The 14,108-nt window shown below is 38.4% G+C and overlaps 1 protein-coding gene across 1 annotated transcript in view; it reads left to right on the top strand.

Moving 5' to 3' along the window:
* Nucleotides 1-14,108, top strand: part of LOC111142889 (PATJ, crumbs cell polarity complex component) — a 372,385-nt gene that overhangs the window by 28,176 nt on the left and 330,101 nt on the right. The window contains exons 8-10 of the mRNA XM_022496281.1: nucleotides 6,833-7,051; nucleotides 9,974-10,073; nucleotides 13,066-13,157. Of these exons, the coding sequence (XP_022351989.1) occupies nucleotides 6,833-7,051; nucleotides 9,974-10,073; nucleotides 13,066-13,157 (411 nt within the window). The remainder of the gene's footprint in view (nucleotides 1-6,832; nucleotides 7,052-9,973; nucleotides 10,074-13,065; nucleotides 13,158-14,108) is intronic.

Genomic DNA, 14,108 nt, shown 5'->3' on the forward strand with positions numbered 1-14,108 from the left:
ACCCCTGTTATCAAGGATCATGTTCTTAAAATCAAGCAGTTGTAGATGTTAATCATATATACCTCCAAAATACCTTCACAGTAACAGCTAGATTAGTGTTTGACCAAAAAACTGGGTACCATAGCCTAGCCAAGGTAGCACATAAGCTTTCACCCTTATACCATCTGTCTCCTCAGTGAAGAAAATGAACATATCTAACAACCATGAAAGTTTCCTGTGCGTCTTTGTAATGCCCATTTCTCTATCCTCAATAATTAAGAATGTGAAGTGTTTCTGAGACCAGAAAGGCTGAGAATTGTCATTTTATGGATCTTTAAAGCACAACTGTGGCAGAAAATATATTCTTAAGGGTTTTTGGAAATTTTTTGTAACCTGAAAAAGAATGAGGTATTCTGGAGTATTTTGATATCTTTTCTCATCCCCCCCCCTCCCCCCGCTTAGCAATTTTTATCAGCTTGTTTGCTGGAGTAGCATTTTTCAAGATGCAAAGTGGAGTAGTTACTGTGAAAAACAAAGGGTCAGATAAATTTAGAAAACAGCAAGTTAAACAAAATCAAATAGACTTTTTTTACTGTAAGAATTTTCTGAGCTTTTAATATCCTAATGTGCATTAAGAATTGTCACAAGGAGAATACGATGTGCAGTTTCCCAAATTAATCCCTTTGAGACACTGTTGGGAAAGGCCCAGGTCTGATTTTCAGCCTTTACTGGAAGGGCTTGTCACTATTTCAGGTCATCAAGGAGGGGGTTGGAGCATGCCCATCAGTCATGATGCAGAAGCAAATGTTTATACCAGACACTGTTATCTTCCTAATATACATTATTCTTATGTAATCCTGAAGATAGTCATAAATTTTATTTTCAAATTATAGATATGGAAACTGTTAAGAAATTGCCCAAGGCTACTCAACTAGGAAATGACAAAGTCAAGATTGAGTTCACATCTCTTTAACTCTGAAGTGTGTCTTTTGTGGCTTAAATCTATTTATCTAAAGTTCATCCTAATGTTTTTCTTTTCCAGATGTATTCTTGTCCAGGGTTGGTCTAAGCTTATCTAAATAGCCAGCTCTAGAAACAACAGAATTATTGACGTTTTCCTGTAAGCGGCTATAGTGAGGCCTAAACATAGGAGAGGGAGCCATCCCCTCTCTCTTCTCATCTCAGCTAATGGCATTTAAGATCTCTTGAACTGGCTCTGTGCATTGTTTCTAAGCCTTTGTAAGTTGTTGCTCATGTAAACTGGTCATAGCTTTAAAAGAATGAAAGGGAATTATTGCTTTTAATTAAAATGTACTCATATTTTGAATATTAATGCTCAGTGTTGACTGTGGCAATCTTTATGGTAAGGGACTATAGATGTCTTAAGTCATTACTGTAAATGTGATCAAGATTGATCATAAAGTGATACCTATGTTCAGCTAATGGGGTTAATCAATCTTACTTTCTTCAAAGAATATAAAATGAGATAATAGAAAGTTGGAGAAGGAAGTCAGTATTTCTTACTTAGAAGAGTTTCATGAAATAACCCTTTATATTTCCTTTTGTGTTTACAGCTTACATATATATATAGTTATAAGATGGGTACAGTTGAGGGAGTGAGCCCAGGAACAACTAGCTGAGGTCACTACAGCCCAAATGGGTGTCAGAAATGGATACATTTGATGATTTGCTGTAAGCAAAGCATTAGGCTTAAGACTTTGCAATAGTATTGAGTTTAATGCTCACAAATCAGTGAGAGAGGGATTTACTCTCATTTTGTTTAAGAGGGATCGGAGATTCAGGGAGAATAAATAACTGATGTTTGATTGTAACAGTTTGATCAAAGTAGAGCCAGGATTTGAACTTGGGTGTTTCTGACCCCAAAGCCCGTACTTGTCTTTCTGCTGTCTACTGCCTTTAATGTTATAAAGTAAATGAAATTGAAAACTATTGATTCATAGGAGCTTTTTAAGAAACACTTGTTGAGATTTAGTCACAATGACCAATGAGTAAATGCAATCAGGGCCAATTCCATGGATAGAAAAATTACATGGTATCATGAGAGGAGAGCTAAAGGACTTAGAGTCTATCTTTTAAGTCTTTTTTTTTTTTAAGATTTTATTTATTTGACAGAGAAATTGAGAGAGCTGAGCAGGGAGCCTAATGTGGGACTCGACCCCAGGACCCTGGGATCATGACACTGAGCCAAAGGCAGGTGCCTAACCATCTGAGCCACCCAGGTGCCCCTTTAGTTTAAATCTATAACCTGTTATATATAATCATCAGTCTTAAAACCTGTAAATCTGTAAGCCTATATATACCTGTAAGCTCAGTCTCCGAAATTCATAGTACCTGAAACATACATCTTTTGAGAATTCTGTTCAGCTATGGCAAAAATTTCAAAAATTTTCAATAGAAGTTTTTTGTTTTGTTTTGTTTTTAACTGAAAATGGATAGTGTAAGGGATGCCTGTGTGGCTCAGTCGTTAAGCATCTGCCTTCGGCTCAGGTCATGATCCCAGGGTCCTGGGATAGAGCCCCGCATTGGGCTCCCTACTCAGCAGGAAGCTTGCTTTTCCCTCTCCCACTACCCCCACTAGTGTTACCTCTCCCTGTGTCTCTCTCTGTCAAATAATAAATAAATAAAATAAATTAAATAAAATCTTTAAAAAAAGGAAAAAAAATAGGTAGTGTAAAACTTCATTTGACAGAAGTATCTTTCTTGTGGTCTGGAGAAATTCTAGGGGAATCAGGTACACTGAGTGAACCCTTTTTCCCTGTAAGGTAGCTATAACAATGCAGTCTATTCAAAAGTTGTCATGAATAATGACTTTTTGGTATTAGGCAATTATATTATGAGTCATGATAACAATCTAGTAGTCTTTCATACTAAGAAGGAATGTAACCAAGCAGAGACTGGAGGGACGTGTGTACTATGAGGAATTTTCAGTCTAGAATAAGCAAGGCCCGGCTTGAGGCCACTGAATAGTTGATTATTCCCAAGAAATTTTGCTTTGAGTGAGTCTATAAACATCTTTTCCTTATCCTTAAAAACCAGTTGATGAGGGCTTTGGGAATTTGAGGAGGGTGGGATAGATGTTTTTAGATGTAATATCTTTAATTCTTTGAGGGAGTGTTTATTTTATAAATTTGCTGTTTTCTGCCTATGTTTTGTTGCCTTTTGATTAAAGACCAATGATAGCATTGGCCTGGAATCAAAACTAATAATAATTTTATTTTCTGTGTTTTAGTTTTCCAAGAGACAACTTTGATTTATTTTGTAGCTCAAACTTAAGTTTCTTTAGGTTTTCTAATAGTTTATTATTTATTTATTTATTAAAATGTCTTAAAAAATTTTTTTTGTTATTTTTTTTTAAGTAGGCTCCATGCCCGATGGGGTTGAACTCACGACCGTTACATCAAGAGTCTCAGGCTCTGCTCACTGAGCCAGCTAGGTGCCCCTCAAATTTTTTTTTTTTTTAAGATTTTATTTATTTATTTGACAGAGATCACAAGTAGGCAGAGAGGGGGGGAGCAGGCTCCCTGCTGAGCAGAGAGCCCGATGTGGGGCTTGATCCCAGGACCCTGGGATCATGACCTGAGCTGAAGGCAGAGGCTTGAACCCACTGAGCCACCCAGGTGCCTGTCAAATATTTTTTTGATCTGAAATTATCATCCAGCTGCCTATCAGGGAATTTAAAATGCAAACTAATATATTTTTTTAGCCTGTACCTGCTAACTTGGATTAAAGTATTTTATCTTTTTTTTTTAAAGGTGACTAAATGATACTTTTAGTCTTTTCAGTATAATGTGGTGTACCCTATTACATCAGCTGTTTTAATTTATGTGCCTACCATACTATCTTAGGCTATATGCATAATTTTTCTCTTTTGAAAAAAACCTTTGGGTTGATAAACTTTATATTTGAATGTTTGATTAGCACACTATGTCTTTGAATCTTAGCCTAGCTATTTATTGGCTATCATTGATTTATGATTTCCCTTAAGAATAAAAAGAATTCTATGCCTTTTAAATTCCTTGCACAGTAGACAGGTTATGGAAGGAGAATGTTGATCAAAAAATACCAGTAAAATGCAGTGTTTGGGGCTGCTGGACTTAAACAAGGTAGCTGTCATTTTGGTGTTTTCCCTATCAATCTGACTAATGATTGTGTTTGTACTTATGAATTCCTTAGAACACCTGTTTTTCTGGAAGAAGAAAATGTTTGACTTTCAGTGACAGATGCAAATTATTTACAGCATTTTAAATTGAATTGAGGTAAAATAGGAAAAAAATAGTGCCTAGGAAGTGACTGACTATGTACTTACGGTGACGGGCCCTTCTTTGGCCAAGCCAAATTCACTTATTTGACATATTCTTTATTCTTTGGTCAGGCCAAGGACGGTTTGATTTACAGAGGCAGCTTTGCCCCTGTTTTTCATCATGACCCCTGACTTTCTTCTTCTTCTTCTTCTTTTTTTTTTTTTTTAAAGATTTTATTTATTTATTTGACAGAGACACAGCAAGAGAGGGTACATAAGCAGGGAGAGTGGGAGAGGGAGAAGCAGTCTTCCCACTGAGCAGGAAGCCCGATGCAGGACTCAATCCCAGGACCCTGGCATCATGACCTGAGCCGAAGGCAGCTGCTTAACCAGCTGAGCCACCCAGGCGCCCCAATCCTCGACTTTCTCTTGAGTAGTTACTTGTTTTATTTCAGGTTGTTGCATTGATACAGTATCAGATTACCAGTGCTTAAAAGTAGAAATCCACCAATTCTTACTTCCTCTTTGTATCTGTCTTTTCTCTGAGTCTTTGCAGATGTTTCTGAATTGAATTGCATTTTCTGTTTTCCTCCTCTTTCTCTTCCAGTTGCTTCTAGGGCCTTGTGCAGACTTCACAACAAAGCCCATGGCTTTTTACTCAGTATTTGGATCTCGTACCTTCCTTAATTCAGAGTCCTGCAAAATTGGAGAAAAGGAAAGACGGAAAATAGACTTTTTAGTCTTTTTTTTTTTTTAAGATTTTATTTATTTACTTGACAGATCACAAGTAGGCAGAGAGGCAGGCAGAGAGAGGAAGGAAGCAGGCTCCCTGCTGAGCAGAGAGCCCCAATGTGGGGCTTAATCGCAGGACCCTGGAATCATGACCTGAGCTGAAGGCAGAGGCTTTAACCTATTGAAGACTTTTAATTTATTTTTATTTTTTGTTTTTTATTGGGTTGAACTTTGGTTCACTTCTTAGCTTTGAGACCTTGGTCAGGTCAGTCAACCTTTCTGAATCCCATGTACTCATTTTAAAGTTGTCCCTCTCCAAGTGAGATGATATATGAAAAGTGATTTTCGACCTGTAGAGTTCTAGGCAGGTGTAATCTTTTGTAGCCAGCTATGTTTACATCTTGGTAACTCTAATATAGTAAAGGTAAGTAAAGAGAATTCAAAATTTCTGGTGAAACAAAACGCAGATGGATCTGCTATTTCAAGAATTTGACAAATGGATGTAGAATGAAAATGTTAAAACATTTTGACCTGATGTACTTTTTGATAAATTGCTTTAAAATTTTTTTGGGTATGAAATATACACCTTTAAAAGTGCATATAAAAGAGTATGTGTAATGGCTGTGCAGATTTTTAAATAATGACAGTAACCACCACTGTGTGTATCACTTAGTTTAAGAAATAAAACATTTTAAATAATAATAATAACCAGGTACATATCCCCAACTTAAGAAATGGAATATGATGTATCCTTTCTCTGAATTCTCCCAGAATCCTGTCTTCAAATATGTTATATATGCTAATGACTCCTAAATTTAAATATGTGGTCTGGACCTCCCTCCTGAACTCCAGATCTGTATATCCAGCTGCATAGTTGACATCTCCACTTGCATGTCTAATGGGATCTCTGACTGGATATCTCTAAAACTAGACTCCTGATTTCTACTCCCACCCATCCATTCCTCAGCAGTGCTCTCTCAATTAATAAGCAGCTCTGTCTCTCCAGTTGCTTGGGGTAAAAACTTGGGAGTTTTTCCCCATCACACCTCGTGTAGAAGCTGTTATTGGAGCCTGTTGAGAGGTCACTGAGATGTGTTCTCTAGAGTCTCCTTCTCAGCACACCAACTGCTAACCCAGTCCAAAGGCTATTGCTATTTCTTTCTGGATTGTTGGTTTAGCCTCCTTACTGGTATCTCTGCTTCTGTTGCTTCCCGTCCTATAGTCTGTTTTCAACACAGAAGCTTGAGGGATCTTGGTAAAAGCACATCAGATAATGTCCCTTCTCTGTTCAGAACGCTTCATGACTTCCCTTCTCCCCAGCTCAGAGCAAATGCTCTGTACTGCTGAGCTCTAGCTGATGCTCCCATCTCCTCCCGATTACTCTCTTTGCTCATCCTTTCCAGCCACACTGACATCTTGCTGATCCTTAAAAGAGCCACTGAGTTTGTTGGCCTTCAGAGTTCCTAGCTTGATGCCAGAGGCCTCGGATCCAACCTCCTTCCCTTCTTGAGGCCCAGGGTTTTCTGATCTCTTCCTTACCTTTGTGGTCTTGAATACCCTGGGTCTAGGCCATTAGGCGTGAAATGATGCCCTCAAGCCAATGGCCATATTAGAATTCTGGTTACTCTTCTTCTTTTGAACACATCCTCCACCCCATCTTTTCCCCCCCCCCCCAAATATTTCCTTTTCCCTGTTGCCAGTTCAGCATTCATTAAAACTGTTATATTGTTTGTAGCATATTATAAATGGCTTCTCTGTCAGCCGTTCTATCAGAACTGAAAGTCCGAGGAATTGGTTATTAGCCAGTGAAGTTAGATCATTGATTTCTTGGAATAATTTTGTTTTGTTCTTCAACTAAAGGATGGAAGACTCCAGACAGGGGACCACATCTTGAAGATCGGTGGCACAGATGTGCAGGGAATGACCAGCGAGCAAGTTGCGCAAGTGCTAAGGAACTGTGGAAACTCAGTCCGCATGCTTGTTGCAAGAGCGCCTGTGGGTGCAGTTTCCGTAACCCCTCCTACCCCTGCAGCCTTACCTGTTGCCCTGCCTGCTGCAGCTCACAAGAGCCCTAGTGCTGTGAGTATACAAACCATTCTTTCTCCTTATGCGCTGGGTATGAGACTCTGCAAGATTAGAAGTGCCTTCGACTCAAAGTGCCATGTGGGTGGGAGTAGTGCCTCAGTGCTCACCAGGGAAGCAGAGGAGAACCCAGTTGAGAGATATCACACAAGTTTGATTTTGTTTTTTTGCTGTTTCTCAGCATTAAGTCATCCAAACTCCCTGAAATTCAGCTACTCATTTGTAAATTGGAAAATAATAATATTTGCCATTCCTTTTTTTTTTTAAAGAAAGCCTTTTAAAAAAATTTATTTATTTAAAAGATTTTATTTATTTATTTGACAGAGAGAGATCACAAGTAGGCAAAGAGGCAGGCAGAGAGAGGAGGAAGCAGGCTCCCCGCCGAGCAGATAGCCCGATGCAGGCCTCGATCCCAGGACCCTGAGATCATGACCTGAGCAGAAGACAGAGGCTTAACCCACTGAGCCACCCAGGCGCCCCTTATTTATTTATTTTAAAGTAGGCTCTACTCCCAATGTGGGGCTTCAACTCATGACCCCAAGATCGAGAGTTGCATGCTCTACCGACCAAGCCATCTAGGCACCCTAATACTTGCCATTTCTATTTCATGAGAGTGGTGAGGAGACACAGTTGGAGGGAAACTCAGTACTAGTCAATGTATGAATTAGATATGAACACAATGAACAAGGGGAATATTTATTATAATAATCATCATAATAATATAACAATAATCAAAATTGTTGAAAAATAAAAAAAATCAAAAAATTTTTTGAAAAATAAAAAAATCAAAACAAAAATAAAAAAATTAGTATTATCAAACACCTAGAATTGTCTAGGTCATCTGAAATCCTCATAGGAATTCTGCAAGATAGGCCTATCCTTTCATCAAGATAAGATCATATTAAATAAAGGAACTCAAGTCCACGTTACTCGTTTAAAAGTCATAGAGGGGCACCTGGTTGTTCAGTCAGTTAGGCATCTGACTCTTGATCTCAGTCAGCTCAGGTGCTGATCTCAAAAAATAAAAGAAGTCAGTTGCTAAGCTGGGATTTGAATTCAGATCTTTTTGGTTCATTCCAAGATCTTTCCAGTAATTTCACAGGCTCTGAATCAAGGGTTAATAAAATGAAAGGAAATAAATAGTTTTTAAAAGGAGAGGCCGGGGGAAGAAGAAAGGAGAAGTGACTTTGGTGGGAAGAGATGGGAGACCATTGTTCATGTGGATTCGAGGGGCTCATCTAGAAGGTTGTTTGTGTCTCCCTTTTTGGAACCTTGTGAATGGAAATTTTCTGTCAGAGGTCTTAACATCATTTTTGCTTCCCTCTCCAAATTGGTTACAGCCACTTTCTTCCCCTCCATTACTCTAGCTCTCCAGAGTCTTCAGTTCAGTAGTGGGGACCAATGTAACTGTGTGATAAGTAAGAATTTGATGCAATCAGGGGCGCCTGGGTGGCTGAGTGGGTTAAAGCCTCTGCCTTCGGCTCAGGTCATGATCTCAGGGTCTTGGGATCGAGCCCCCGCATCGGGCTCTCTGCTCAGCAGGGAGCCGGCTTCCTCCCTTCTCTCTCTGCCTGCCTCTCTGCCTACTTGTGATCTCTGTCTGTCAAATAAATAAATAAAATCTTAAAAAAAAAAAAAAAGAATTTGATGCAATCAGATACTTCCTTTCTAATGTTAGTGTTTTGAATGGAATCCTGTTTTTAGACACTTTATTCTTTTAAAGAAGTATTTTAAATTAGAAGGCAAGTAATGAAATTAAGTTTTAGTTTGATATTTTTTGCTCCCAGTAATTATTATTCATAGTAATTCTTATCATCTGTTTCTAAATTTTTCTTTACTTTTTTTTTTTAAGGTAAAAATTTATCCTGAGTTTTTTCTAAGTGGCTGTATTAGTTTTCTATTGTTGTATAACAAATTATCACAAGGAGCACCTGGGTGGCTCAGTTGGTTAAGCATCTGACTCTTGATTTTGGCTCAGGTCATGGTTTCAGGGTCATGGATCAAGCCCTGTGTCTCATGCGTTCTCTCTCTCTGTCTCTGTCTCTCTCTCAAAAAAAAAAAACAAAAAACAAACAAAAACCCCACAAACTTCGTGGCTTAAAAGAGCAGGCTTTGTTATTTTGCAGTTGTGTAGGTGGGAAGTCTGGGTGGGCTTGGGTGGGCTCTCTGCTTAGATTCCTGTATGGCCAAAATTAAGGGCTGGCTGGACTCTTATCTGGATGCTCTGGGGACAGTCCATTTCTGTCTTTTTTTTTGGGCAGGGGACAGTCCATTTCTAAGCTCATTTGAGTTGTTGGCTGAATACTGTTCCTTGTAGCTGTAGGACTGAAGTCTCTTTCCTTTCCTCAGCTAAGGCTCTCTCTCAGTTCCTCCAGGTCCCCAGTCCCCCAGGTCTCACGAGACCCCCTCATCTTCAACCCACAGGTCCCGCCTTTATATTTCATTTTCACTCCTTTCTCTGCTGCCAGCCAGAAAACTCTGCTTTTGAAAGTCCCCCCGATCAGATTAGATGCACCTGGATAATCTCCCTTTTGCCATATCCTGGACCATAAACGCAGGAATAGCACTCGGAATCAAAAGTCCTGGGGATGGGGCGCCTGGGTGGCTCAGTGGGTTAAAGCCTCTGCCTTCGCCTCAGGTCATGATTCCAGGGTCCTGGGATCGAGCCCCATATCGGGCTCTCTGCTCAGCAGGGAGCCTGCTTCCCTTCCTCTCTGTCTGCCTCTCTGCCTACTTGTGATCTCTGTCTGTCAAATAAACAAAATCTAAAAAAAAAAAAAAAAAAAAAAAGTCCTGGGGACTATCTTAAGATTCTGCCACGAGTTCTAAAAAAAAATACTTGACAAACCACACACAAATTGACTACACACAGTTATAGAACTAAATATTATGTAAACTTACAATTGTTTTTCCTTTTAGGACAGTTCTTTTTTTGAAACATATGATGTTGAACTCATGAAAAAAGATGGACAGAGTCTTGGGATTAGAATTGTTGGCTATATTGGAGCTGCTCATACAGGTAAATGAATCATTTCTATTTTATATTTGGAAATAATTGTAAAGGATGTTAAGGTTTCTAGGTAGTAAAATTAAATATCTGCAAATTTTAATTTCAATACTGAACAATAGAACCATGTATCTATAGTGGCAGCCAGTTACTTTTCCATGATTAAAGAATTAGTTTTAGCTCAGGAGTTTTATAGCTGACTTGTCATTAAGAAAAGGATTTAATTATCCAACTCAATGTGTAATATTTGAATTGTGTCTTCTCTTTATCTAAGATAGATATACTTTAAATATTGTGACCGTTACATATTATGCCATTTTAGATGTGATAATATAAAAGGATTACTGTATATATTTCTTTTTTTTTTTTTTTTAAGATTTTATTATTTAACAGAGAGAGACACAGCGAGAGAGGGAACACAAACAGGGGGAGGGGGAGAAGGAGAAGCAGGCTTCCCACTGAGCAGGACCCTGGGATCATGACCTGAGCCGAAGGCAGACACTTGACCACTGAGCCACCCAGGCGCCCCTGCTGTATATATTTCTTATTATGAATGTTAAAAAGTATTATTATAATTACTAAAAAAATAACATAAAACAAATTCTTTCATTAGAATTATTTTCTGTCGTATAAAGGGATTCTATTGTGAGAATACATACATGGCCCAAGTATCTCTGAATAACACTCCCTTAACTACTACATGCAAAGCTTTGGTAGCTTTTATTGTTAAGAGTTACTCTATTATAAGACAATAATTAGAGTAAGGAAAAATAAACCTTTTGGATAAATATTTGCTAGTAACATGAATTCAGAGTTATGAAATGTTCTGGTTTTTAAAAATAGTAAGATTAGTCTCACAAACAAACTGAGGGTTGATGGGGGGAGGGGGGGTGGGAGGGGGGGTGGGATTATGGACATTGGGGAGGGTATGTGCTATAGTGAGTGCTGTGAAGTGTATAAACCTGGCGATTCACAAACCTGTACCCCTGGGGATAAAAATATATTACATGTTTATAAAAAATAAAATTAAAAAAAAATAGTAAGATTAGGGGCGCCTGGGTGGCTCCAGTGGCTTAAGCCTCTGCCTTCAGCTCAGGTCATGATCTCAGGGTCCTGTGATTGAGCCCCACATCCGGCTTTCTGCTCTGCAGGGAGCCTGCTTCCCCTTTCTCTCTCTGCCTGCCTCTCTGCCTACTTGTGATCTCTCTGTCAAATAAATAAATAAAATCTTTTTAAAAAGTAGCAAGATTAGAAAGTTAATTTTTAAAAAAAATAGATTATTTTGCATACTTACAGCAGGTGGAAAGATTAAGAGTGCTAATGTATTCAAAGTCCTGAATGAAATTCATGTCAGACCACCTTGTGCTATTTTAGCCTAATGAAATAACTGTTTTCAGACCTTTAGATTTTTCTAAGTGCCACCTTTATTAGGTTCAGAATTTAAATGAATTCCAAAAGAGCTAAGTATGGATTGTAAAATAATGTTGAGAATAAAAGCTATATTGAATAGCTCTTAATATGCTGTCAGGTTAGAGAAATGATGGCTTAGTTCCTAAACTTATGGCTTATGAATCTTTATTATAGTAAGTTTTTGGAGTGTCCTTATAAACCTAACAATATAATATATACACCAAGTAAAATGAAGGTAAATAACTGATAGAAAATTGAGAAAATTTGATATTTATGTTACTGAATAGAGAGTCATCTTACTTATTTACTCTCAAAAGATGTTTTGGGGACTTTGGGAGAGGGAGGCAATGGTAAATCCAAAAACTAGAACAGCTAAAAATTCAGTTTGCTGTTTGACATGCAGACTTTCGGAGTAATTTTTGCCTTGTTCTATTCATTGGATTTTTGAGGGGGTTACTTTGCTTGGTTCGGAAAGGGATAGAAAAACAAATATAAGGAAAGACTAGTCAGAGGAAGAAATATGTAAATAACAATTGTTTAAGGATAAATGAAATATGTGTCTTATCAGAGCTATAAGTGAACTATCATCATATGGCAGGTGAAAGATTAAATTTGACAGAAAGAAATAAAGAATTCACAAAGAAGCATTTGTGCTAGGCATGAAAAAGGATTTTGGTAGAAAGGATGAGTTTCATAGGAAGAAAAAATGAATTAAGAAAAGGGATAACATCATGACAATACTCAATGTTTTGGTAAAATATTGAGAGTCTTGTGTCTGTGAACTTTTGCCTTGGAGGGGTGGCAAGTGGAAGATAAGTTAAGTTTTCCACAGATTATGGAGGTCCTTGAATATGATTCTGTGAAATTTACATTTTATTATGTAGGCAATAGGAATTCATTGATGTTTAGTTTTCTTCTGTGGACAGTATTATAAGTTCATTTGAAATAAAGAATAAAACAATAAAATCATCCAGAGTTACGGTTTTTCATTTTCCAGTTTCTCTTCTAGTCTTTGCCCGTAGGCCTGTATACTTTTTATATCGTTGTAATTTTTATTTAGCCATTTGTTTGTATTTAAATATTTTATAATGTGAAGATTATTTAATGTTGCTGAAATTCTTTCTTTCTTTTCTTTTTTAAACACTGTGTGTACTTTTCTGGGAAAGTCTGGGAAGCTAACATGAGCAGCAAACTAAATGTAGGCAGGGAAGAAGGGAAGACCAGGTAGGAGACTCTTTTCTTAGTGCTGGTGAAAAGTGATAAGTCTCCAAGGCAGCAGAAAGAAAGGGGACAGCCCAAGAGGATGAGACTGCCTGGGCTCCCTGAATTCCAGCTTACAGTAGAGTGCATTTCATCAAGCTTCCATTACTGATTATTTTTCCAGAAATAGTCATCAGTCACATCATTTCAAATTCGGGTCATTTGTGATGGTGACAGTTTGAAATAATCCATCAATTTCTCCGCTTGTGTTCAAAATAGTGTTTATCAAGCCTCGCATCAGCCCCTGTAGCTAATTAACCTCTTGATATGAATTTGGCAATCAAGGTCTAATTAGAGCTTTCTTCCTTTTTCCATATGTTTTTGTGCATCTCAGGGGAGGCTTCTGGGATTTATGTGAAAAGTATAATACCTGGCAGTGCTGCTTACCACAATGGCCAAATTCAAGTGAATGACAAAATAGTTGCTGTAAGTACCTGCCCTTTGTTTTAGCATTGAATCAAGTCGGGGGAAAGAAGTTATCTTTTTTTTTTTTTTTTTTTTTTTAAGATTTCATTTATTTATTTATTTATCAGAGAGAGAGAGAGAGAGAGAGAGAGAGAGAGCGCACGCACAAGCAGGCAGAATGGCAGGCAGAGGCAGAGAGAAAAGCAGGCTCCCTGGGGAGCCTGATGAGGGACTCTGATCCCAGCACCTTGGGATCATGACCCAGGCCAAAGGCAGCGGCCCAACCGACTGAGCCATCTAGGCATCCCAAAAAGAAGTTATCTTAATGGTAGTGTGCATGAAAGGAGAATGGCTTCATATAATCTCATAATTTTTTTCTTTTCAAATGGTCCAGCCACCTTTTTATTTATTTATTTATTTTTAAGGATTTTATTTATTTATTTGACAGACAGAGATCACAAGTAGGCGGAGAGGCAGGCAGAGAGAGAGAGGGAAGCAGGCTCCCCGCTGAGCAGAGAGCCGGACGCGGGGCTCGATCCCAGGACCCCGGAATCATGACCTGAGCTGAAGGCAGAGGCCTAACCCACTGAGCCACCCAGGTGCCCCCCAGACACCTTTTTAAAAAATTTATTTATTTATTTATTTTTAGGTTTTATTTATTTGACAGAGAGATCACAAGTAGGCAGAGAGGCAGGTAGAGGAAGAGGGGGAAGCAGGCTCCCTGCTGAGCAGAGAGCCCAATGTAGGGCTCAATCCTGGGACCCTGAGATCATGACTTGAGTCAAAGGCAGAGACTTAGCCCACTCAGCCACCCAGGTGCCCCTGATCTCATAATGTTTTAAAAAAATTAAGTTCAGTGAAATCTCATTGATTTGACTCTTAAGGTCTTAAATTTGTTTTTTTGTTTGCTTTTGTTTTTTACCGTGGGTGAAGAAAGGAGTCACTAATCATATTGGTAGGGGGGGAGGAAAA

Source organism: Enhydra lutris, unplaced genomic scaffold (genome assembly GCF_002288905.1).
Source record: "Enhydra lutris kenyoni isolate GAN:26980312 unplaced genomic scaffold, ASM228890v2 scaffoldscaffold9, whole genome shotgun sequence".
In the NCBI taxonomy this organism is placed as follows: domain Eukaryota; kingdom Metazoa; phylum Chordata; class Mammalia; order Carnivora; family Mustelidae; genus Enhydra; species Enhydra lutris.